Below are 25639 nucleotides of genomic sequence, written 5' to 3'. Positions count from 1 at the left end.
GCAGCTCAGGCCTTTAGAATGAGAGCCTACCGGATGCATCTACAGCTAGAATTATGACATAATCATAATCAGTTAATTATAAATAATTCACTGCGGCCAGTTCAGTGAACGGTCATATCCACATTTCTTCCCCTCCTCTCCTCTGTGTGAATGGCGAGGCGAACGTCCACGCCTTGTTGTGAACACTGCTCATTCAAAAACTCCTGGTCTAAATTTTTTCCCAGGAAAGTAACTTAGAAATTAACAAATTCATATTTACAGGTTTTAATTTTCTGGACTTTCATACTTTCAACATGACATTGGACGATGCAAACGTCCACGCCTTGTGAACACCGCTCATTAAAAAACTCCTGGTCTTTTTTTCCCCCAGGAAAGTAACTCAGAAATTAACAAATTCATATTAACAGGTTTTAATTTTCTGGACTTTCTTATTTCCAACATGATAGTGGACATCAAAGAAATGCATTCGTATTCCTTGGAAACCCTGTCCTCCCACTTTCAAGTTGTCATCACCGAGGACAGCAGTGACAACACAAATGTGACAGCAGACACTGCCACAGTAACGGGTTCGAATGATTTTTTGGCTAACTATTATTTCACATATTCAATGACCCACTGGTAAAAGGTATCCGGAGTTCAATTTTTTACTTGACTCACCATGATGATACAAAGTGAGCTGAACAAAGCTAAAATTTCACCAGAAACAGCACCGCAATCACCATCAATGCAAGGGTGAGATCATGCGCATTGTACAATGTGAATAAACTCCCTTGGATCACTCGGCGTTATTGAAGCAGACGACAGCGAGGTGTTGCTGTTGATAACGGATACAAACAATTAATAGTTTTTAGTGAGGACGTGAAATCCAAGTTTCCCCGTGTTGTTACTTGGGGTTAATGCTACCAAAAGATGACCCTAAAACGAGCCCACGAACCACAACATGGAAAACGCAGTACACATTTCATCAACCGAGTACAGAACTAGGTCAGGTGAACATGTACGCGGATGAAACAGGCTGAAGAATTTCATCATGATGATAATGGAGCTGAACACATATACGACCAGTCTCACCTACAATTTGCCTCACTGGCAGAAGAGATCTTGTCATGTGAACAACTTCAGCTGACACACTGCTCGAGAGTATCGCCAGTTACAGACAACCTTGTTCTGTGTTTTTGCAACAGCAGCAGTCAAGGTTAGTGCTTATGTAATAAATGTATCAATGCCCGATCAGGAACGTTTATTAGAATTTGTGTGCAATTCTTTGAAGATGGTACTGGCATGGAGACAGAAAACTGGCTAAAGGACGTCGGGAGAAAAAGGTTTAAGTGTCACGGTAGACTTGACACAGCATGCATTGTAAGACATGTAATGTCAGTTTGTTGTTGTTGTTTTAAAAATACATTTTCACACGAGTATATGCGCGCGCGCACACACACAAACTGACAGATAGGAACACACACACTGACTCTCTCTCTCTCTCTCTCTCTCTCTCACACACACACACACACACACACACACACACACAGATAGGAACACAGACACTGACTCACACACACACACACACACACACACCATGACACACACACACACACGCACACACATACACATGCACGCGTGCGCGCGCACGCACACACACACATTTACCATTGCACTTGTGTCTTATAAACCTTACAGTTTCATGACAATAAAATCTATTCTATTCACACACACACACACACACACACACACAGACTTAATAAGTCAGATGCACACATTGTATATTGCATTTTCCACCCATCTGTTATTGTTGCAGTTGTTTTGGTATGGTTTTGGTTGTCATTTTTCCCCCTCATCTAACTCTAATATCACTTATTCAGTTATTGTGCAAAGGTGCTATAAACACACACACACACACATTTTTCTTCCACAAGGTATATTTTTGCTCTTGTGCTCTCACACACAGATATGTTATGCACTTGTACACTCATGATTATGCACACATGTTCACACACACGCACACACACACACACACACGTTATAACAAAAGAGCTGTGGTTTTAGATGGGTCAGAGTGCTCACACGCACGCTCCCTGATCCTGATTTTTCATTGGGAGGAAGGATTGAGGGGCTGGGGCTGGGGAGGTGGGGCAGAACTCTAATATTAGTTTTTATTTTCATTGATCTATTTTTAGGGAATGTTCTTGCATCTTACTTTTGTATTTTCAAGACTTCCCCCAATTAGTTCTGTTTTGACGGGCGCAAAAGCCGAGTCATTAAACCATTGGACTTTCAATCTGAGGGTCCCGGGTTCGAATCACGGTGACGGCGCCTGGTGGGTAAAGGGTGGAGATTTTTACGATCTCCCAGGTCAACATATGTGTAGACCTGCCAGTGCCTGAACCCCCTTTATGTATATACGCAAGCAGAAGATCAAATACGCATGTTAAAGATCCTGTAATCCATGTCAGCGTTCGGTGGGTTATGGAAACAAGAACACACCCAGCATGCACACCCCCGAAAGCGGAGTATGGCTGCCTACATGGCGGGGTAGAAACGGTCATACACGTAAAAGCCCACTCGCGTGTATACAAGTGAACGTGGGAGTTGCAGCCCACAAATGAAAAAAAAAAAAAAAAAAAAAAGTTCTGTTTGGATTTATAATGTTTTCTGCAGCTGTACGTCTTATGTTGGTGATCAGTTTGTGGTAGGATGCTGTGTAATTTTTTTTTCAAATTGTGAGTTGTAATATGATTCATCTATTGCTTCTGTAAATTAATCTTGGTCGGAAAATCCAAGATGACTGCATTGTGTGAGCTCTTAAGATGAATGATTTGTAATGTGAATCTTAAATTTGTATGCCAGGTTGGATATGAAAATAGCTAAAATTCAAATAAATGAATATTAAGAAGATTAGATAAATGAAAATACATGAAAACAAACACACAAAGCGAAATAGGATAAGCAGAAAATAAGTATACAAATGAACAGAGAACCAGCGATTTTGGTGAGTAGTAATGATGTTGGATTCATGTGCTCATATCCCATCACATGCAATTAGGATCAGCTGTTGAATTTTTCAGCCCCTAAAATTAATTGCTGGCTCCTTAAAAATTGGCTGTTCCACATTTATAATCAGCTGTTTTAAGCTGAGCTGTCGTCACATTTAAAGTTCAATTAAACCCAATACCATTTATAAAGTGCAACAGCACTCAAAGTAACAATTACAGACACACAGACACAGACACACACACACACACACACACATAAAAGAAACAATGTACAACCAATTTCTGTTGACTGAAATTGCCAAATCCCTGTTGAATTATCCAGTAGGAGTGTTTCTGTAATGCGATCTTCCGATAATTATATAATTTTATTAACTTTTTTTTATATTGGTGTTTATGTTGTTAATTGCTGTAACACAGAATGACAGATAGTTACGAATTGTTGGTTCCATTGTTCTAGTTTTCCCCCTTTTTTTTTTTCTTATCCAGCCACAAATCACACACACACACACACACACACACACACACACACACACACACACACACACACACACACATAACACGTCTAATATCACTCAAAGTGAAAGACATTGAATTAAAGAAAGACGCGTGCGTGCACACACACACACACACACACACACACACATGTAGGGTGAGTGAGGGGGTGTGGGGACTTGGTGTGTATGTGTGTGGTGGGGAAGGGGTGGGGGAGTATGTGTTGTGTGTGTGTGTGTGTGTGTGTGTGTGTGTGTGTGTGTGATACATGAACCTTACTTTTGCACACTGACTGTGGGTGGACGGAAGCTGAGAGAAAGATTGAGAGGGAGATTAACTGCAATTAAGTCAGGATACTATGTACATGGAGGGAGATCGAGAGAGTGGCCGAAAAAGAGAGAGGGGGGGGGGGGGGGAGGGAGAGACAGAGAGAGGATGAGAAATAGTACATAGAGAGAGGGAGTGATTGAAAGAGTAGGAAAGAGAGAGAGAGAGGAGGTTACTTAAGGGGTTTTTTGATGCACACTGCAGTTTGCCCTTCTTTCGTACAGCCCTTGCCTTTTGTGGGCTTGCACATGAAATCATCTATAAATGAATAAATGAATGAAGAAACAAATAAATGAATAAATAAATAAATAGATATGTAGCCGAGTACACGAGTGGTGTATAAGTGGACGGCACAAAAGAATTACTAATGATTAATTTACTGTATTTGTGACCCTCCACCAGGGAATGAGTCGCTTTGCACCAGAGGTCGATTTTTAGTTATTGGTATATCATAAATCTGCAATAAATGAGCTTTACAGCAAAAAAAAAAAAAAAGTTTGTAAATTGGATGATTCTGTGAAAAGTTATTGTGATTTGAAGTTCTAAAGTCGCGAAAGTAACGAACTGAGAAATCAAGGCCGAAAAGTTTTGGAACATGTTCATAGCAACCACATACTTCTAAGCGAGATGTGTTCATGAAATTTGGCACACACATACTTTGTGGCAATATCCACAATTGCTCAAAGTTTGAAAGAAATATATTGAGTGCACTTGATTTTATTCAAATAAGAATTTTCTTCTTTTTTTTTTTTTTTTTTTGAAAGAATTGCGACTGAGGGGAAAGTATACTTTTTAATCAGCTCAACATGACTAGAAACCTACCAGTTTTAAGATTAGTTTTGTTGTGGTGTTGTTTGTGGTCCAATTGCTATGAAACTTTTGCATTGTATAGTATGTGTACTAAAATTTATGCCAGATTAAAGGGAAAAAATGGTAAATCATGATGCCGAATTGTGTAATTGTTATGATTCAATGTGCTCACTGGCTTACTGTGCTTGTGATATTACCATAGTCCATGGAACAAGCACAAATAAATAAATAAATAAATAAATAAATATCCACACAACAAAACTGCTCACACAAAAGGTACAAATTCATGTTTATTCAATAATTAATGCTAATAATAATAGATTAAATATCAAACAGTAATTTCAGTTTTGTACATCTACATCACAGCTTTCATTCTTTATTTCATTTCTTTACACAGGACTTTACAAAATGCTTTACTTCTAGTTCCATCTATTTTATCAGAAGATTAAAAAAAGAAAAAAGAATACACTTATATATTTATTTATTTATTTCATAATATAATCAGATAAAGCAGTTTACTGATAATAAAAGTATGAAATAGTGATTATTAATGCTGTATCACCATGAATATCAGTGTGCATATCAGTGTGCATGTGCATGACATGCTGCAATGCATTAAGTTACTTTATGCATAGTGGCATGTCAAGCACCTGCACACTGATATCATTTATGTAAATGTCTATGCAAAACTTTACAGTTCCATACATGTACATCTGTACAAAGTTTGTAAAAAGAAAATAAGTTTGCAGACTTCATGGTAAATTTATACTTTAAATGATAGTACATTAACAGTTGACCACAAAATCACTCACTCATAGATGGGAGTTCACCAGCAGATAATTCTTTAGTTGACAGTGTAGTTAATGTGGTGGTGTTGCCTTTCCTTCTGATGACATGACTTGCCAGTAGTGATCTCAGAATTATTCATTGGTGTACAGGCAGGCATATAAAGTACCATCAATGAAGTACTGGGTTAGAAACTCACAAATGTCGTCTTCTTCACTTAATGGCAAAATGTTTGCAACGCAAGTGTATCTTGTCAGCAAATTTCCAAGTCTCTGTTAAAATCCGTGCTTCCATTCACTGCGACCATGTTTATTAAAGCTAGCATGCTGAATGGCTGGTTTCGTCACGTGGTCTCTCTCGGCCAATAACAGAGGGGGTTTTCCTTCATAGTGACGCATTGTTTACGTAGTGTGTCCTTATTTTGAAAGCGACTATTGGCTCGTAGTTTAAAACTTAGCCAATGAGAAGAACATAGATTGAAAGATACGGACTTGACCTGCAAAAACGATGTATGATTCAACCGGTCAATTCCAAGAGATTAGGGAGGACAAGCTTGTCAAAGTTGATTGATTTTGCGAAGTCATAGGATTTCAGAATGATAGGTTTGGTATTTTAAGCACACTTTAGGCAAAAGAAGACACAATTATGCCTAGATACTTCAATATGAGATAAAAGAAAGCCTAAAGTTTACTATGAAGTCAAAATCTGAAAATCGACAACCTGACCCCCACCAGCCGAAAATCGCCTCAAAGCAGCAAAGTTGGTCAGGGACAAAGCGACTCATTTCGTGATGGAGGGTCACATTTATGAGTGAGTCACTGAAAGGCAGGAGGTACGCTGTAGTGACAAAAATGGCGTCTGCTATTGCTGGTGTGGTAAACAGTCTGTGAAGCCAGCCTAGCGCTTGGCTACAGATAAACAAATGGATGAACAAATAAATGAATGAAGAAAGAAAGAAAGAAAGAAAAGAAACACAATGAAAATAATCACGAAGCATTAATCATGACCTGAGAGAGACTATACACCGCATGGGTCGAGAGACGGTGATAAAAGATTTTATTTCTTTCGTCATGGCATCATTTTATCAGTGTGTGTGGCTTGACTCTTCGCAGACGATGAAGACCGGCCGAGGGAAGGAGCTAAACAACGTCGGATTGTAGGCCATTTGCTGCTGTTAGACTACAGTCAGTCAGTTACAGTTAGTTTCAGAGCCTTCAGTTTTTGACACGTTGAAGTGTGTACAGAGAAGCCCATAGTTTGATGATGGATAGCAACATCAGTGACACTCCGTATGTTGTCACCTTGACGTGATGTTTGTCACAGTGTGTGTGTGTGTGTGTGTGTGTGTGTGTGCGTGCGTGCTTGCATGTTTGCGTGTATGATGAGCGAGCACATGTGCGTGCGTGCGTGCGCTGTGGTCTTCACTGAAGCACCCATGGTTAAGCCATGAGTACAAACACATAACGAGCCAAGTCACACACACACACACACACACACACACACACACTCTCTCTCTCTCTCTCTCTCTCTCTCTCTGTCTGCCTGTCTCTCTGTTTCTCTCTGTCTGTCTGTGTCTCAATTTGTCTCTCTGTCTCTCTGTCTCTGTCTCTGTTTCTCTCTCTCTCTCTCTCTCTCTCTCTCTAACATTCGCCATGTCCGCCACCTTGCACACACACTCTCTCTCTCCCTCTCTCTCACTTACACACACACACACACACACACACACACACACACACACACACTGTTTCGTGCACATGTTATGACACAAGGTATAATCAATATAAATCTAGCTGTTGCGCCGTGTTGTGTAAAAAAAACAAAAAAAAAAAAAAACTACATTGACTTGACGTAGAGACCGCCGCGGCATGATTTCGGGTTGCATACTGTAACCCAAGGGAGATTCCATCCATGCGGATCATCGCGACTGGGCAGGTTGATACACCGCCGATAATTCAGTTTCTTTTCATCATTTGTCCAGCATTGTTCGCGTTCTTAGACTGTTGATTAACTCACTCAGTACGGCCAGTCCTCTCTTCTCCTCTACACAGACCCCTCGGATGTCCAGTGGGTGTCTCAATGATCCAACCTTTAGCTTCCGTCGTCAGAATTGTGGTATTCTTTGTCAACATTCACCTCTTCAGTGTATGAGCCTTCCACTTGTAATATTTTGATGGTGGTAATTGGGGAGAAACGCTGTTGACGTCGTCTCGTTAACCGGAGCTGCTTACGGCACTGGTCTGGGAAGAGATCAAAGTTGAGGGGATAGGGATTCTAATCAGAACTAACTGCGAACTTTCGACGCTGTAAGTAATGTTGGTTTTCTTGTGCTTCTTTCTGATCTCTAAATTGCTGTTTTGTTTTCACACACACACGCACACACACACACACACACACACACACACACCGCACATACACGGCACCACACACACACACACACACACACACACACACACACACACACGTGGCTAAGAAAGCAGTTTTTGAATTTTGTTAGTGTTTCAGGAATGCTGTGGAATATCTGATTCAGTTGCAAAACGCCGCGTGTCTTTTAAAAGTGGTGTGTTGTTATGTAGTAGTAATAGTAGTGTAGGGACTGGCATTTGACTGCCTAGGCCTCACAGCCTTTTTAATGTCCCCTTCAATATCGGTCTCCTTTTATTTGTGGGATACATATATGTTTTCTTTTACACGTACTGTAAATCACTCGTCAAAGTCAATCAATTTTTCTTTTGAATTGATGTTTTTGAACACATTAGTATTTTGTGCAAGTTTAGTGTCGATAGGTAGTGCATTCCATATTTGTGCAATTCTGTTTGCTAATGAAATTTTCCTTATGTTAGTATTACAGTGCTCTTTACAAATTTTCATCATTGAATTTCTTGTACTCTCATAATCTGACATTCTAAAAATAGTATTCACATTGACTTCATTATAGCAATTTAACATTTCTTTTAAATCCCCTCTTAGCCTTCTACCCTTTAATGAATGCAGATTTAAGTATATAAGTCTGATAGCTCGTGGATTTGCATTCTTTTAATAACTTAGTTGCTCTTCTTTGTACCCTTTCTATAGCTATAGATTGTCTCTTGAGGTTGTTGGGTTTTTTTGGTTATTGTTTTTTTGTTGTTTGTTTTTTGTTGTTTTTTGGTGTTTTTTTTAAGCAATTGGCTTAGGGCAGGTCACGACAGGGCAGGTTGCTGCGGGTTCCTGAGTCAACGTGCATTTACCTTAGGATACTTGGATATCATTACCAAATATCTGTATACATGTGGATCAAGTATGATGTTTATATTACTATTGTCACTGTTTGTTGAGTCGTGACGTACACACTCGAGTGCACGGGGAGATATCCGGGAGATATGATTGATTGCTATAAATACATACACGGAATCTACAAGACCACAAATCCCGAACTATCACCTGCAGTAAGTAGAGACAGAAGAGGTACTAGTTTAATGCTAAATAAATCACATTGTGGACTGAAAGTGCGCAGTTCCTTCTTTACTGAGCGAGTCGTTAATAAATGGAACGGTTTGCCAGTGTTGTGACCGCCCCAACAATGTCATCTTTCGAGACTAGGTTAGACGCTCATTGGGCCAACTCCCCCAAGTATTCATGATCCAGTATGCCGTCATTAGGCCACGTATGCTGGTATACTGTATCTAATTGAACGACGAACAGGCCTTCACAGGCGCAAACGTCTGATTCCAGTTCAAGCTCAGGTTCAGGTGTTCAGAATCCTGCCGTTGCATAGAGTGTAAGTCTTCGTGGATTGATTGCTGTTCGCTGAGCATGCAAAACATTTGGCCTGTCTTATGATGTGTGTGTGTGTGTGTGTGTGTGTGTGTGTGTGTGTTATGTCGGATGGAAGCGAGTTTAGCTTCAATGCCTATTTAACCCACTTTAGGAAATACGTGTGCATTAATTTTGCCCTTCAGAATCTTTTGTCCCTTCTTTACTTTGTATAGTTTCTCAAAGCATAGACTGTGCCATTGTGTGTGTGTGTGTGTGAGGGGGGGGTGGGGGTGGGGATATGAGCGTTCAATGAATATGCAATATTTGATTTCAGTGTACCCCCGAAAACGCGAGTATGGCTGCCTACATGGCGGGATAAAAAAATAAAATAAAACAAAAACAAAAAACCCAACAAAAACAAACAAGCAGAAGATCAAATACGCACGTTAAAGATCCTGTAATCCATGTCAGCGTTCGGTGGGTTATGGAAACAAGAACATACCCAGCATGCACACACCCCGAAAACGGAGTATGGCTGCCTACATGGCGGGGTAAAAACGGTCATGCACGTAAAAGCCCACTCGTGTACATACGAGTGAACATGGGAGTTGCAGCCCACGAACGAAGAAGAAGAAGAAATCAGTGTCGATGTGTCTCAAAGTCTGTGTGCTAGCCGACGCGTGACTCAGGATGTAATAATTATGCTTACAACCAAGAATGAATCTCTCTCTCTCTCTCTCTCTCTCTCTCTCTCTCTCTCTCTCTCTCTCTCTCTCTCTCTCTCTCTCTCTCTCTCTGTCAGTTTCTCTCACATCAGTATGCACACATATACACACAGACACACACACTCACACATACCACCTCCCACTCTCTCTCTTTCTCACACACATTCACAGACACACACACACACACACACACACACACACACACACACACACACACACACACACACACACACACTGAAACCCCCGCCCCAGCCCCTCGCATACCCCCCCTCCACCCCCACCCCCCACCCCCCAAACACACACACATTCTTTTCAGCTTCTGCTGCACTTTTCAAGCGATCTTTTTTTTTTCTTTTTTTTCTTTTCTTTTTTTTCTTTTTTTTCCCCCCAAAAAACCAAGTCTTGCTCATGTCAGCGACCTCTGCACACACTTTTCCCCCAACCGCATACACCTACGTGTGTGTGTACTGAATCAGCAAGGGAGTATGAGAGCCAGTACATGTCTGGGTCCGAAAGTAGAACTCAGTGTCTGGGTTTTTTTTGTCTTTTTTTTTCTTCTCTTATCTGTGCGTGCACATCTACTGAACTGGATTGGTACGGGGTTACCCCGAAGTGTCTCTATTCCAGTGTACACATTGGTCTTACAGACAGACCTTGAAGTCCAGGTTTTCACCAGGTATCTTATCACTTGTTTTGTATTGGGCCGGGGTTGTTTTTGGCATTTCTTGAAAACTGAAAGAAGAAGAAGAAGAAAAAAGAAGTTAATGTACGCGAGGTGGTGTGTGTGTGTGTGTGTGTGTGTGTGTGTGTGTGTGTGTGTGTGTGTGTGTGTGTGTGTGTGTGTGTGTGTGTGTGTGTGTGTGTGTGTGTGTGTGTGTGTTGTTAAGTAATACTGCAAAGATGAGCAACGTAGTCGAATCTATCCTGAGGTTTAATTTAATACCAGAAAAAAATACTATCACCATTTATGTTATGTTTCATATAGTTTGTATTCTGTTTCTGATAGTTATGTTATTTTGATTGTTATATGTTTAATTTTTGTGTAAAATACTGTTGCTGTTATATAATATCCTTCATGCCCCAAAAGGGGTGAAAGGATTAAATATGATTCTTGATTCTTGTGTGTGTGGGGGTTGGGGGTGGGGGGAGATGTGTGTGTGTGTGTGTGTGTGTGTGTGTGTGTGTGTGTTTTCTTCCTTTCCTTAGTTTAACGTCTTTTCACTGTTAAGTGACAGAGAGAGTTTGTGTCAGTGCGTGTGTATGGGGGAGGGGGGGGGGGGGGGGGGGATGCGTGCATTGTTAGTGTGTGTGTGTGTGTGTGTGTGTGTGTGTGTGTGTCTGTGTATGAGTGTGCGTGTCCGCGTGCATTCTTTGTGAGAGTGAGAATCGTGCGTTCGTAAATGTGTGTGTGTGTGCACGTATGTTTGTATGTGGATGTGTGCTTGTGTATACATGTGTGTGTGTGTGTGTGCGTGCGTGCGTGCGCGCGCGCGCGCGCGTTTATGAGCCAGACAGACGTACTGACTAGAGACATAGAGAGACTGGTGCGGACATAGTGTTACCAGAGTAAATTAGGTAGCTCTTAGACATCAAAGAACAAAAACATCTGTTGCCTAATGAGTACAAGCGTTGATTGAACTCTCTGAACTCTTAAACCAAGAGTATGGATAACGAGATGACTCTCTCTCTCTGTTTATCTGTCTTTGTCTGTCTGTCTGCCTCTCTCTGTCTTTGCCTCTGTCTCTCTCTCTTTCTCTTTCTCTGTGTTTATCTCTCTCTCTCTCTATCTGTCTGTCTGTCTCTGTCTTTGTGTTTGTCTGCCCGTCTGTCTGTCTCTCTTCGAGCTTTTTTTTTTTTTCCCCCTTTATAATCTTAATAATATGTTGTATTTTATGATTTTGTTGTTGTTGTTGTTTGTTGCTGATTTTCTTTTGATTCTTAGCAATGAGTCCATTTCTCTGTAAACCGCCGTTATTCTTTTGTTCATACATTGCCTCCCCCCCCCCCCCCTCCCCCCTTGCCAAAGGATAGTATTGTCAATGGCAATAAAACAATGTCCGTGTCTCTCTCTCTCTCTCTCTCTCTCTCTCTCTCTCTCTCTCTCTCTCTCTCTCTCTCTCTTCTTCTTCTTCTTCTTCTTCTTCTTCTTCTTCTTCTTTCTACAGCTACGCACATGACATTGCAAACAATGACAGGGGCATATCTGAAGGCAGTTTTTGTGCATTGTTGAAGCGATGTCTGGCTTTTACCACCATCATATTTATTTATTTGTGTAAGCTTATCTATTATTTATTATTTACGCTGCTGGTCAGGCATCTGCTTGGCAGATGTGGTGTAGCGTATATGGATTTGTCCGAACTCAGTGACGCCTCCTTGAGCTACTGAAACTGAAACTGAAACCACCATCAGTAGATGTTGCGACCCATTTTATGACGCGTTTTTTCATCTGTATGCCAAGGGGTTTTTTTACCGCACTTTATTTTGACGGACATAGATTCAGCCGCTACACCAATCTTTTGCCATCTTGTCAGGTCCACAAAAACCGCCTGCGATGACGCGTTCGTTCAGTCCGTGGCAGTCACAGAGACAGACCTGTAGTGCCCTTGAGGTCAAGTTGTTCGTGGCTGTGGTCTTTCACCGTGAAGGGTGGTGTGGTCGAGGCGGTTGGTCCTGTTGTCCTGTGGAGTGGGGGAGTTGGGGGTGGGGGGGTGGGGTGTAATCCTGGCTGGCGGTCCGAGGGGGTGGGATGGGGGAGGGGGGGGGGGCGTCCTCGTTGCGTCCTGCCCGTTGACTTGTCGGGGATGTCCGGGTTTGCGGTCCGAGGGGGGTCCTCGCTGTGTCAGTCCTGGCCGTTGTCGGGTGGGGGGAGTCCTGACTGGCGGTCGGAGGGGGGGTCCTGGCTGTTGTCGAGTGGGAGGAGTCTTGGCTGGCGGTCCGGGGGGGGGGGGGGGGGGGGGGTCCTGGCTGTTGTCGAGTGGGGTCTTGGCTGGCGGTCCGACGGGGGCGGGGGGGGAGGGGTGTTCCTGGCTGTTGTCGAGTGGGAGGAGTCTTGGCTGGCGGTCCGAGAGTTGGGGGGGGGGGGGGGGTCCTGGCTGTTGTTGAGTGGGAGGAGTCTTGGCTGGCGGTCCGAGAGTTGGGGGGGGGGGGGTCCTGGCTGTTGTCGAGTGGGAGGAGTCTTGGCTGGCGGTCCGAGAGTTGGGGGGGGGGGGGGGTCCTGGCTGTTGTCGAGTGGGAGGAGCCTTGGCTGGCGGTCCGAGGGGGGGGGGGGGGGGGTGTCCTGGCTGTTGTCGAGTGGGAGGAGTCTTGGCTGGCGGTCCGAGGTGGGGTCCTGGCTGTTGTCGAGTGGGAGGAGTCTTGGCTGGCGGTCCGAGGGGGGTGGGGGGTGGGGTCCTGGCTGTTGTCGAGTGGGAGGAGTCTTGGCTGGCGGTCCGAGGGGGGGGGGGGCGGGGGGGGAGGGTCCTGGCTGTTGTCGAGTGGGAGGAGTCTTGGCTGGCGGTCCGAGGGGGGGGGGGGGGGGCGTGGGGGAGGGTCCTGGCTGTTGTCGAGTGGGAGGAGTCTTGGCTGGCGGTCCGAGGGGGCGGGGGGGAGGGGGGTCCTGGCTGTTGTTGAGTGGGAGGAGTATTGGTTGGCGGTCCGAGAGGGGGGGGGGGGGGTCCTGGCTGTTGTTGAGTGGGAGGAGTCTTGGCTGGCGGTCCGAAGGGGGGTCCTGGCTGTTGTCGAGAGGGAGGAGTCTTGGCTGGCGGTCCGACCCCCTGGCTGTTGTCGAGTGGGAGGAGTCTTGGCTGGCGGTCCGAGGAGGGGGGGGGGGTGTCCTGGCCGTTGTTGAGTGGGAGGAGTCTTGGCTGGCGGTCCGAGAGTTGGGGGGGGGGGGGGGGTCCTGGCTGTTGTCGAGTGGGAGGAGTCTTGGCTGGCGGTCCGAGGGGGGGTGGGGGGGGTCCTGGCTGTGTTCTGGCCTTTGATGTGTTGGGTAAGTCCGGGTTTGCGGTCCGAGGGTGGTTGGAGGTGGGTGGGGGTGGGGTGGGGCCTCGCTGTGTCCTGGATGTTGTCGGGTGGGGGGGAGTCCTGGCTTGCGGTCCGAGGGTGGTCGTCGCTGTGACCTGGCTGCTGTTCAGGGTGGTGATCCGTTTGTGTTGGTTCCTGGTCGTCCGTCAGTGGCTGGTGTCCCTTTTCCTGTTGACAGATTCAAACAAACAAACACACACTCCGCATGCATGCATACCACCATGCATACCCCCACGCGCACGTACGCTCGCAACAACAACATGCACCCTTAAAAGGTAACTCCTGAGTAAATTATACATCGGTGTGCATGATCACAGCCATACACGTGCAGTGATCATCACAGTTAGGACAGGCATGAAATAGCATACTTTGAAATAGACATATAATAACAATATGCAATTCAACAGTACTTTGAGGTTAAGATGTCATATTCCACACACATACACTCTAAAATAGACATATAATAACAATATGCAATTCAACAGTACTTTGAGGTTAAGATGTCATATTCCACACACATACACTCTAAAATAGACATGTAATAACAATATGCAATTCAACAGTACTTTGAGGTTAAGATGTCATATTCCACACACTTACACTCTTAGCATTTTTTTGTTTGTTTGTTTGTTTTTAATGTGTGACCCATTTTCTCTGTGTGTGTGTGTGTGTGGGGTGTGTGTGTGTGTGTGTGTGTGTGTGTGTGTGTGTGTGTGTGTTTAAAATCTCTTTGTCAAGGAACCAACAGATTGTGAGTGTCAGTTGTCGAGGACCTGACTTCAAACGATGGTAAACAGAGACACCGACGATATATCGCCGTCCGGAGACACGGTCAGCATGACCGAGAACACAGCAGCGACCGACAGGGAGGCAGCGGAACGTGTCGCCCAAGAGCTGCACGAGACGAGGGTGACGAAGCTCGGGCGACGTCACAGCAGTGGTGACGTCAATGATGCGGATGACGTCACCACGCAGCCAGGAATCTCTTTGGTAAGAGATTCTTTCTTCTTCTTCTTGGTTAGGAAGTTTTAGATGCATGCGCGTTTATTCATTGTGGTTCTGACACACACACACACACACACACACACACACACATTCTATTTCTAGAAAACACATACTTTTTGAATGTCAGAGTCTGAAATCGGTTTTTACCAAACTTCTCGGAAAATTCTTTTGAATGTATTTTTGACAATTTCAAGATGTTATCTGCTGTTGCAGAAGGTTTGGTGCATAGTCCAACTGGACATTTGTTATAGTTTTTACAGTTGTTTGATGTTAGCGTTTCCGTCTATATTGTGCCTATGTCTCCCATTTTAATGTTTATTTTTTTCCCCAATGCTCTGTATCTTTCCCCACCACACACACACACACACACACACACACATACACACACACACCATTCTTCACCCTCTGCCCAATACCGTTCCCACCACCACGCCCCGCCCCCCGTCTAATATCACTTAAAGTGGAAGACGTTAAACTGAGGACTACTACACACACATTCTTTCGTGCATTAAGTTAAAAGAGTTTATTCCTATACTTTCCAAAAAACTCCGTTAAGAAAATATTTAACTCTTCAGCTCATCATTCACATACGATTTTTTGTTTTGTTTTTTTGTTGTTGTTTTTTGTTGTTGTTTTTTTGTTGGTTTTTTTGTTAGTTTATCGAAATGTCCAATAGCTCATTACCTGTAGAGCGCGAAGGTAAAGATGAAAATTAATGGTTGGGTGTTGGGGTAGACGTGGCCATTCTCCATATTCCTCTTAACCCTGTGAAGAACCATAAGGGCGCCGACCAGAACTGCTCAACAGATTCCCTCAGGTCTGTCTGTCTGGTTCTGTTTTGTTTTTTTGGGTTATTTGTTTTTTGTTTTGTTTTGTTTTTGTTTTTTTGTTTCTTGTGTTGTTTTTCTCAAGCCTGACTAAGCGCGTTGGGTTACACTGCTGGTCAAGCATCTGCTTGGTACATGTGGTGTATATGGATTTGTCCGAACGCAGCGGACAGGTTTTTAACAGGTTTCCTACCTACCACAGAATGGTATAGTCTATTGTTTATGAGTTCAGCAAGTATTGTTGCAGATTGCTGTGAATCATTCAGAACAATCTTGACTATCACTAGATATTTTGGTGCTCGAATTTGTCCCTCTTTTTTTCTTTTCTTTTTTACACTGGACTGGACAACCAAATGATAAATTATGTAATGGGGCAATTGCACGTAACAAAAAAAAAAGTATTCCAAGTGTTTAGACGTAATATATATATCCTCTCGCTGGAGGATGTTGTTCTCTAGTGGCATAAAGACGTTTGAAAACAAGAGAACGCTGGCCATTAAGGAGAAGCGTGAGCGAAGGAAGCAGGACTCAACTTCTGGAGACGTTTTCCCTTGCTACACCTGTGGGAAGTGCTGCGTATCCAGAATCGGCCTCTTCTCCCGTATGAGGACACACACCGACAGATAAGCCTGCCTGCCTACTCATCCGTCGGTCCGACGGGAGACTCCATATGTATATATAAATTTGTACGGCCTGTTTCCTATAATTATTTTGAATAATTTAGAACGTACTGTATTTAAGAAAGGAAAGCTACATTGTTATGGTCACGTAACAAGATTGATTGATTGATTGATTGATTGAAGTAGCATGGTTTTGGATCTTATGTCAGGATGGGACGGGAGCCAAAGGAGAGGCGGCCGAGGAGGAGGAGGAGGGGGAGGAGAAGGAGGAGGAGGAGGATGTCAAACAAAAGGATGAGTCACTTCTACAGGACCGCGGGTGGGCGTGGTGCGTGTGCTTGGGTTGCTTCCTCGCCCACATGATAACAGGTCTGTTTTTTGTTGTTGTTGATTGTGTGTGTGTGTTTGTGTGTGTGTGTGTTTGTTTGTTGTTGTTTTTTTGTGTATGTGTTTGTGTGAGTGTGTGTGTGTGTGTGTGTGTGTGTGTGTTTGTTTGTTTGTGTGAGTGTGTGTGTGTGTGTGTGTTTGTGTGTGTGTGTGTGTGTGTGTGTGTGTGTGTGTGTTTGTTTGCGTGAGTGAGTGTGCGTGCGTGTGTGTGTGTGTGTGTGTGTGTGTCTTTGTGTGAGTGTGTGTGTGTGTTTCTTTGTGTGAGTGTGTGGTGTGTGTGTGTGTGTGTGTGTGAGAGAGAGAGAGAGAGAGAGAGAGAGAGAGACGGTTATCACGTTATCCCTCATCTTGGTTTATTATAATGATTATCATTTCTACTGTTCCTCATCAATCATCATCATCATCATCATTGTCGTTGTCGTCGTCATACATTGCAACCTTCATCCTCACAAACACCACCAATTTCGCCCGTCATCGTGATGATCACCATCACCATTTCCGCCGCCCTCCTCCTCCTCCTCCTCGTCATCATCATCACCGTCATCATCATCATCAGCTTGTTGCTGCCCCTGGGCAGTATGGTTTGAGCTGTCTGATGGGGTGATGTTCTTGGAGTTCACCTCCAGCTCCTATTCCTCCTCCTCCTCCTCCTCCTCATCATCATCATCATCATCACCGTCATCATCATCACAATCATCATCATCATCAGCTTGTTGCTGCCTCTGGACAGGATGGTTTGAGCTGTCTGACGGAGTGATGTTCCTGGAGTTCACCTACCGCTCCTATTCCTCCTCCTCTTCCTCCTCCTCTTCCTCCTCCTCCTCCTCCTCATCATCATCATGACAATCATCATCATCATCGGCTTGTTGCTGTCCCTGGACAGGAGGGTTTGAGTGGTCTGACGGAGTGATGTTCCTGGAGTTCACCTACCGCTCCTATTCCTCCTCCTCTTCCTCCTCCTCCTCATCATCATCATCATCATGACAATCATCATCATCATCGGCTTGTTGCTGTCCCTGGACAGGAGGGTTTGAGTGGTCTGACGGAGTGATGTTCCTGGAGTTCACCTACCGCTCCTATTCCTCCTCCTCCTCCTCCTCCTCATCATCATCATCACCGTCATCATCATCATCAGCTTGTTGCTGCCCCTGGACAGGAGGGTTTGAGCTGTCTGACAGGGTGGTGTTCCTGGAGTTCACCTCCCGCTCCTCCTCCTCCTCCTCTTTCTCCTCACCCCCCACCCCCTCCTCCTCTTCCTCCTCCTCCTTCTCCTCCTCCTCATCATCTTGTTGCTGTCCCTGGACAGGAGGGTTTGAGCGGTCTGACGGGGTGATGTTCCTGGAGTTCACATCCCGCTTCCAGCAGAGTGCCCAGCTCACCGCTTGGCCCGCCGCCATCTCCTCCGCCGTCCGCCTCACCATGGGTCAGTCCCCTCCTCCTATTCATCCTCCTCCTCTTTCTTTTTTTCTTTTTTTTATAATTATTTTTTTTATTTGTCCTCCTCCTTTTCCCTTTCTTCTTCCTCTGATTCTTCTTCTTCTTCTTCTTCCTCTTCTTCTTCTGCTTCTTCTTCTCTTTCTTTTTCTTATTCTTCCTCTTCCTTCCCCTCTTCTTTCTTTTCCTCTTCTTCACCTTCCCCCTCCTCTTCTTTCTCCTCTTCCTCCTCTTCTTTCTCCTCTTCCTTCTTCCTCTTTCTCCTCTTCCTTCTCCTCTTTCTCCTCTTCTTTCTCCTCTTCCTTCTTCCTCTTTCTCCTCTTCCTTCTCCTCTTTCTCCTCTCCCTTCTTTCTCCTCTTCCTTCTCTTCCTCCTCTTCCTTTTCCTCTTTCTCTTCTTCCTTATCTCTTCCTCCAGTTCCTTTTCTTCTTTCTCCTCTCCCTTCTCTTCCTTCTCCTCTCCCTTCTCTTCTTTCTCCTCTTCCTCCTCTTTTTTCTCCTCTTCCTTCTCCTCTTTCTCCTCTTCCTCCTCTTTTTTCTCCTCTTCCTCCTCCTCTTTCTCCTCTCCCTTCTCTTCTTTATCCTCTTCTTCCTCCTCTTCCTTCTCTTCTTCCTTATCTCTTTCTTCTCTTCCATCTCTTTTTTCTCCTCTTTCTCCTCTTCTTTCTCCTCTTCTCTCTTTCTTCTCTTCTTTCTCCCCTTCCTTCTCTCTTTCTCCTCTTCCTTCTCCTCTTCCTTCTCTCTTTCTCTTCTTCCTTCTCTTCTTCCTTCTCCTCTTCTTTCTCTTCTTTTCCTTCTCCTTTTTCTTTCCCCTCTTCCTTCTCCTCTTTTTCCTCTTCCTTCTCTCCTTTCTCCTCTTCCTTCTCTTCTTTCTCCTCTCCCTTATCCTCCTTCTCCTCTTCTTTCTCTCTTTCTCCATTTCTTTTTTCTCGTTCTCCTCTTCCGTCTCTTCTTTCTTCTCTTCCCACTCCTCTTTCTCCTCCTCCTCCTCTTCTTTCGACTCCTCCTCCCCCTCCTCCTTTTCCTTCTACTCTTCTTTCTTTTCGTCTTCCTCCTCCTCCTCCTTTTCTTCTTTCACCTCCTCTCCTCTTCCTTCTCCTCTTCATCCTCTCGTTTCTATCATCTTTCTTCTCCAATTTATCTTCTTCCTCTTCTTCCTTCTCTCTTTCCCCTCTTCCTCCTCATCCTTCTCTTCTTTCTCCTCTTCCTCCTCTCTTTTCCTCAACTCAGTAACAAAGGCGTTGCCCCCCCCAAAAAAAATAAATTAAAAAAATAAAAAAATAAAAAACGAAACAAAAAAACATGTGGAAAAAAAACTACTTTGATACTACATGCAAAGAAATCCAGTTTGATTTGTGAGACCGAATCATTTGCAGATGGATAAAAATATAAAAATTAAAAAAAAGAAGAAGAAGATGATATAGCACTATGGCGAGGCGTTCTTCCCACTGCGAGAGCAACCCTGATCTGCCCACACCGAAATCTATTTTGACAACAACAACAATAATACAGTACAAATATACCTGTGTTGTATTGTGACATGCTCCAAATAAATTACTTGTTAACTCACTCAGTACGGCCAGTTCTCTCTTCTCATCTACACAGACCCCTCGGATGTCCAGTGGGTGTCTGAATGACCCGACCTTTAGCTTCCGTCGTCAGAATTGTGGTATTCTTTTTCAAGATTCACCTCTTCAGTATAAGAGCCTTCCGCTTGCAATATTTTGATGATGGTAATTGGGGTGAAACGCTGTTAACGTCGTCTCTTTCGCCGTTCGTATGGAGAGAGTTAAAACCAGTAGGCCAACAATACAAATAGTAAAAGGTTACTGTCTGGTGTATGAACTCATGCTCAGCTTTGAACTGGTCCTTACCACCACACATGTAACACAAACATCTGTCACCTGTTTCTCTCTCTCTCTCTCTCTCTCTCTCTCTCGTACACACACACACACAGAGGCACGCACACGCACGCACGCACGCACGCACGCGCACACACAAGCACACGCGCGCATGCAAGCATGCTTACACGGAATTCATTCAGCAGACCAAGTGTTCACCGCCCCAGTACAAAGTATTAAGTATACCTCCTGTTGACGCGTATGCTGGGAAAAATTACAAATACACACGCGCGCGCGTACGCGCACACACACACACACACACACACACACACACACACACACACACACACACACACACACACACACACACACACACACACACACACACCTTACCCTTTTCCTCATCCCCCCCTTTTTTCTTTTTTCATGTCTAACATCACTTAATGTGGATAGACATTAAATGAAATTGAACACACAAGCACATTTACACACACACACACACACACACACACACACACACACACACACACACACGCACGCACGCACACACGCACGCACGCGCGCACACACACACACACACACACACACACACACACACATACACACACACAAACACACACATATCATCACCCCTGTTACACACACACACACACACACACACTTACACACACACACACACACACACACACTTATACCCACACTCACAAGTACACTTACCCCCCCCCCCCACACACACACACACACTCGCACACACACACAAGCACACTTACACACACACAAGCACGCACACACTCTCTCTGTCTCTCTCTCTCTGTCTCTCTGTCTCTGTCTCTCTCTCCTCTCTCTCTCTCTTTATTTTTATTTTATTTTATTTTTTATTTATTTTTAAGAGTAGCCGGAGTATTCACCTCCCGGTACAAATTGCATACCTGTCTTCTGTTATTGCACACACACTCGCACACACACACAAGCACACTTACACACACACACAAGCACGCACACACTCTGTCTCTCTCTCTCTCTCTCTGTGTCTCTCTGTCTCTGTCTCTCTCTCCTTCTCTCTCTCTCTCTTTATTTTTATTTTATTTTATTTTTTATTTAGAGTATTCACCTGCCGGTACAAATTGTATACCTGTCTTCTGTTATTGCAGTGTCACCTCTCCCGCAGGGAACTTATAATTAAGTTGTCCACACGAAACGAACAGCTGCGAGCACCAGTCTGACACACACACCACATAAACACAGTAGAGCAGTTCGCATCAGAAGATCAGACTTTTTACTACCTGCATCAAACCATAGATTATGAAAGAAGAGGATTCGCGGCTTCAGTTTGCATCGCACCGTAGTTGACAATCGTCTCTTTCTCTGCATCGGGCCATAGATATGAAAGATGATACACATTATCTTCTGTGTGCTTCAAATGTCTCTTTCTCTGCATCGGGCCATAGATATGAAAGATGATACACATTATCTTCTGTGTGCTTCAAACTATATTATCTCCTCTTTGCGTCAAACCACGGATCTGAAGGAGAAGACTCGTGTCGTCTCTCTGTTTCGCACCATACCATAGATATGAAGTAGAGGATACACTTCTCATCTCTGCATCAGACCATATAGTGATTTCCTTTCTGCAATGCAGTGCAGACATGCAGTACAATGAAATATAGTCAACGCAGTCCAATCCATTACAATGCAATATAGTACGATAGTGTGCAATACAATACAAAATCCTGTGATGCAGTGCCATGCAATACAGTGCAGTTATTATATCACTATACAATACAATACAATACAATACAATACACAACACAACACAACAAGAGTACGAAACAACCCAACAGAATATGTACAACACAATCATTTTAATTAAACAAAACACAATATAATACAATGCAATACGATACAACACAATACAACACAATTCGGTTCAGTTCAACATAGTTCAACACAACGTACCACACACAGTACAACACGCCACATCACAATCACCTTAAACGCGCGCGCGTGTGTGCGTGCGCGTGTGTGTGCGTGCGTGCGGTGCGTGCGTGCGTGCACGAGAGACCATGAATGAGGTTACAGCTGTTTGTGTAATAGGAATGGAAAGGACGGAATTAAAGATGGGTATAAGCCCATAAACCAGACTGTAACCTTTTGCTATTTAGTGTTTGTATCATATCATTTTTCTATTTATTTAATTAATCATTTATGTATTTATTTGATCATTTATGTGTTTGTTTATTTAATCCTTTATTGACTTGTTCATATTTTTCTCTTTTTATATTACCTTTATTTTATTTATTTGTTTATTTATTTATCATTATTATTGTTATTATTATTATTATTATGTTGTTGTTGTTGTTGTCACAACAGATTTGTGTGTGTGTGTGTGTGTGTGTTCTGGCGTGCGTGTGTGTATACGTGAGTGTGTGCTGGCGTGCGTGTGTGTGTACGTGTGTGTGTGCGCGCGTGTGTGTGTGTGTGTGTGTGTGTGCGCGCGCGCGCGCGTGTGTGTGTGTGTGTGTGTGTGTGCGTGCGTGCGTGTTTCCAGGGCCTCTGGCCACCGCTGTCACCAACCGCTTCAGCGCACGTGCGGCGGTGATGGCGGGGACTTTCATCCTGGCCGCTGCGCTCATCGTGTGTGGCTTCGCTCCCAATGTGCCCTTCCTTTTCTTCTCCTATGGTCTGCTGCAAGGTGTGTGTGTGTGTGTGTGTGTGTGTGAGGGGGGGGGGGGAGGAGGGTGGAGGGGGGGTGGATGTGGTGGTGGGGGTGTTTGTGTGTGTATATGGAGGTGGGGTGGGTGGGAGGGGGGGGATGCTTTTGGAGGGTAGTGGGAAATCTTAACGCAAGAAAGAATATACAGGTGTGTTCTTTTCTGTTCACATTGGCATACGATATTCTTCGGGTATCTTTTTTTAAATGTCCGCGCGCGTATGTTATTTTTAGTGAGAGAGAGAGAGAGAGAGTGTGTGTGTGTGTGTGTGTGTGTTTGCATGCGTGCGTGATGTGTCTGTGTGTGAAAGTGAAAGGGAGAGAGTTTATGAGCGAAGGAGATTTTGGTTCAAACAATTCAACACTCTACCAATACAGTACAATACAGTGCAGTACCATGCAGCAACAACGCAATGAAACACATCACTTCAGACAACTAACATGCCTCGCACGACTCTTCCAGCAATGCAAACTATGATAGCACACACACACACACACACACACACACACACATACATTCCACCACCCCCACCCCACACAGACACTTCTCTTACCCCCCCCCCCTCCCCCTCCCTCGATTCCAGGATTAAAGAGGCTATGCCAGTCTTGAATAAAAGCTAATTTGTGTTTGCATATTTCTTCTGTCATTGCTGCTATGTGTGCACATGTCAGATGATCGGTGTAAGGACAGGCCCGGCGCTTCCTTCAGTGTACCTTTTTATTTACCTGTGTGCTAGCTGAATCGGTAGCTTGATAAAACAGCATTTGGTTGAAGTTGTGTACCTTGTGAATGGAGAGAGTGGTACCGTGTACCTTTTATTTACCTGTGTGCTAGCTGAATCGGTAGCTTGATAAAACAGCATTTGGTTGAAGTTGTGTACCTTGTGAATGGAGAGAGTGGTACAATGTACCTTTTATTTACCTGTGTGCTAGCTGAATTGGTAGCTTGATAAAACAGCATTGACTTGAAGTTGTGTACCTTGTGAATGGAGAGAGTGGTACAATGTACCTTTTATTTACCTGTGTGCTAGCTGAATTGGTAGCTTGATAAAACAGCATTTGGTTGAAGTTGTGTACCTTGTGAATGGAGAGAGTGGTACCGTGTACCTTTTATTTACCTGTGTGCTAGCTGAATCGGTAGCTTGATAAAACAGCATTTGGTTGAAGTTGTGTACCTTGTGAATGGAGAGAGTGGTACAATGTACCTTTTATTTACCTGTGTGCTCGCTCAATCTGTAGCTTAATAAAGCAGCATGGACTTGAAGTTGTGTACCTTGTGAATGGAGAGAGTGGTACAATGTACCTTTTATTTACCTGTGTGCTCGCTCAATCTGTAGCTTAATAAAGCAGCATGGACTTGAAGTTGTGTACCTTGTGAATGGAGAGAGTGGTACAATGTACCTTTTATTTACCTGTGTGCTAGCTGAATCGGTAGCTTGATAAAGCAGCATTGACTTGAAGTTGTGTACCTTGTGAATGGTGGGATAGTGGTACAATGTACCTTTTTATTTACCTGTGTGCTAGCTGAATCGGTAGCTTGATAAAACAGCATTTGGTTGAAGTTGTGTACCTTGTGAATGGAGAGAGTGGTACAATGTACCTTTTTATTTACCTGTGTGCTCGCTCAATCTGTAGCTTAATAAAGCAGCATGGACTTGAAGTTGTGTACCTTGTGAATGGAGAGAGTGGTGCAATGTACCTTTTATTTACCTGTGTGCTAGCTGAATCGGTAGCTTGATAAAACAGCATTGACTTGAAGTTGTGTATCTGTGAATGGAGAGAGTGGTAGAATGTACCTTTTGTTTACCTGTGTGCTAGCTGAATCGGTAGCTTGATAAAACAGCATTGAGTTGAAGTTGCGTATCAGTGAACAGCAGTATGCCTTTCATTTCTGTGTGCTAGCTGAATCGGTAGCTTAATAAGACAGCATTGAGTTGAAGTTGTGTACCTTGTGAATGGAGAGAGTGGTACAATGTACCTTTTATTTACCTGTGTGCTCGCTTAATCGGTAGCTTAATAAAGCAACATTGAGTTGAAGCTGTGTAATTTGTGAATGGAGAGAGTGGTGCAATGTACCTTTTATTTACCTGTGTGCTAGGTGAATCGGTATCTTGATAAAACAGCATTGAGTTGAAGTTGTGTATCCGTGAATGGCAGTGTGCCTTTTATTTCTGTGTGCTTGCTGAAGCAGCATTGACTTGAAGTTGTGTATCTGTGAATGGAGAGAGTGGTAGAATCTACCTTTTGTGTACCTGTGTCCTAGTTGAATCGGTAGCTTAATAAAGCAGCATTGACTTGAAGTTGTGTACCTTGTGAATGGTGGGATAGTGGTACAATGTACCTTTTATTTATCTGTGTGCTAGCTGAATCGGTAGCTTAATAAAACAGCATTGAGTTGAAGTTGTGTACCTTGTGAATGGAGAGAGAGTTACCACCCATTGCTATTCGTTTATCCTTTGACACTGGCAGGTTTCGGCCGAGGCCTGATCTACACCCCGAGCGTCGTCATCGTCGGCCTGTACTTCAACCGCCGGCGGGGGCTGGGGGTGGGCCTGGGGACGGCGGGGGTTGGGGCGGGCACGTTCCTGGTGCCGCCCCTGGTAGAGTGGCTCTTCCACGAGCTGGGCTTCCAGGGGGCCTTCCTGGTGCTGTCCGCCCTGGCCCTCAACGGCTGCGTGGTGGCCGCCCTCTACAGACCACTGTACCTTCACAGGGTGCTGGTGCTGGGTGGAAGGTAACGAAACGAAACGAAACGAAACGACACGAAATTTATTCAGTTTTGGCCGTGGCCCCTCCTGAAGGGGGATGCAAAGATATGAAACTAATGACAGCATGCACTGTTAATATATACATGATATGTATACATACCTATGCCTATGGGTATATATGAGTGTGTGGATGCGTGTTTATATGCGCATATACGTATGTGTATATGTATCGGGGGAAGGT

General features: G+C 44.2%; 1 protein-coding gene across 1 annotated transcript in view; it reads left to right on the top strand.

Annotated features, from left to right (window-relative positions):
- The first annotated feature begins 865 nt into the window (after positions 1 to 865).
- Positions 866 to 25639, top strand: part of LOC143276051 (monocarboxylate transporter 12-B-like) — a 30143-nt gene continuing 5369 nt past the window's right edge. The window contains exons 1-6 of the mRNA XM_076580438.1: positions 866 to 1195; positions 14606 to 14857; positions 16529 to 16688; positions 18013 to 18129; positions 22529 to 22672; positions 25160 to 25424. Coding sequence (XP_076436553.1) covers positions 14654 to 14857; positions 16529 to 16688; positions 18013 to 18129; positions 22529 to 22672; positions 25160 to 25424 — 890 coding nt within the window. The 5' untranslated portion in view covers positions 866 to 1195; positions 14606 to 14653. The remainder of the gene's footprint in view (positions 1196 to 14605; positions 14858 to 16528; positions 16689 to 18012; positions 18130 to 22528; positions 22673 to 25159; positions 25425 to 25639) is intronic.

Source organism: Babylonia areolata, chromosome 31, assembly GCF_041734735.1.
Source record: "Babylonia areolata isolate BAREFJ2019XMU chromosome 31, ASM4173473v1, whole genome shotgun sequence".
Lineage (NCBI taxonomy): Eukaryota > Metazoa > Mollusca > Gastropoda > Neogastropoda > Buccinidae > Babylonia > Babylonia areolata.
This window is presented reverse-complemented; position numbering and strand designations above follow the sequence as displayed.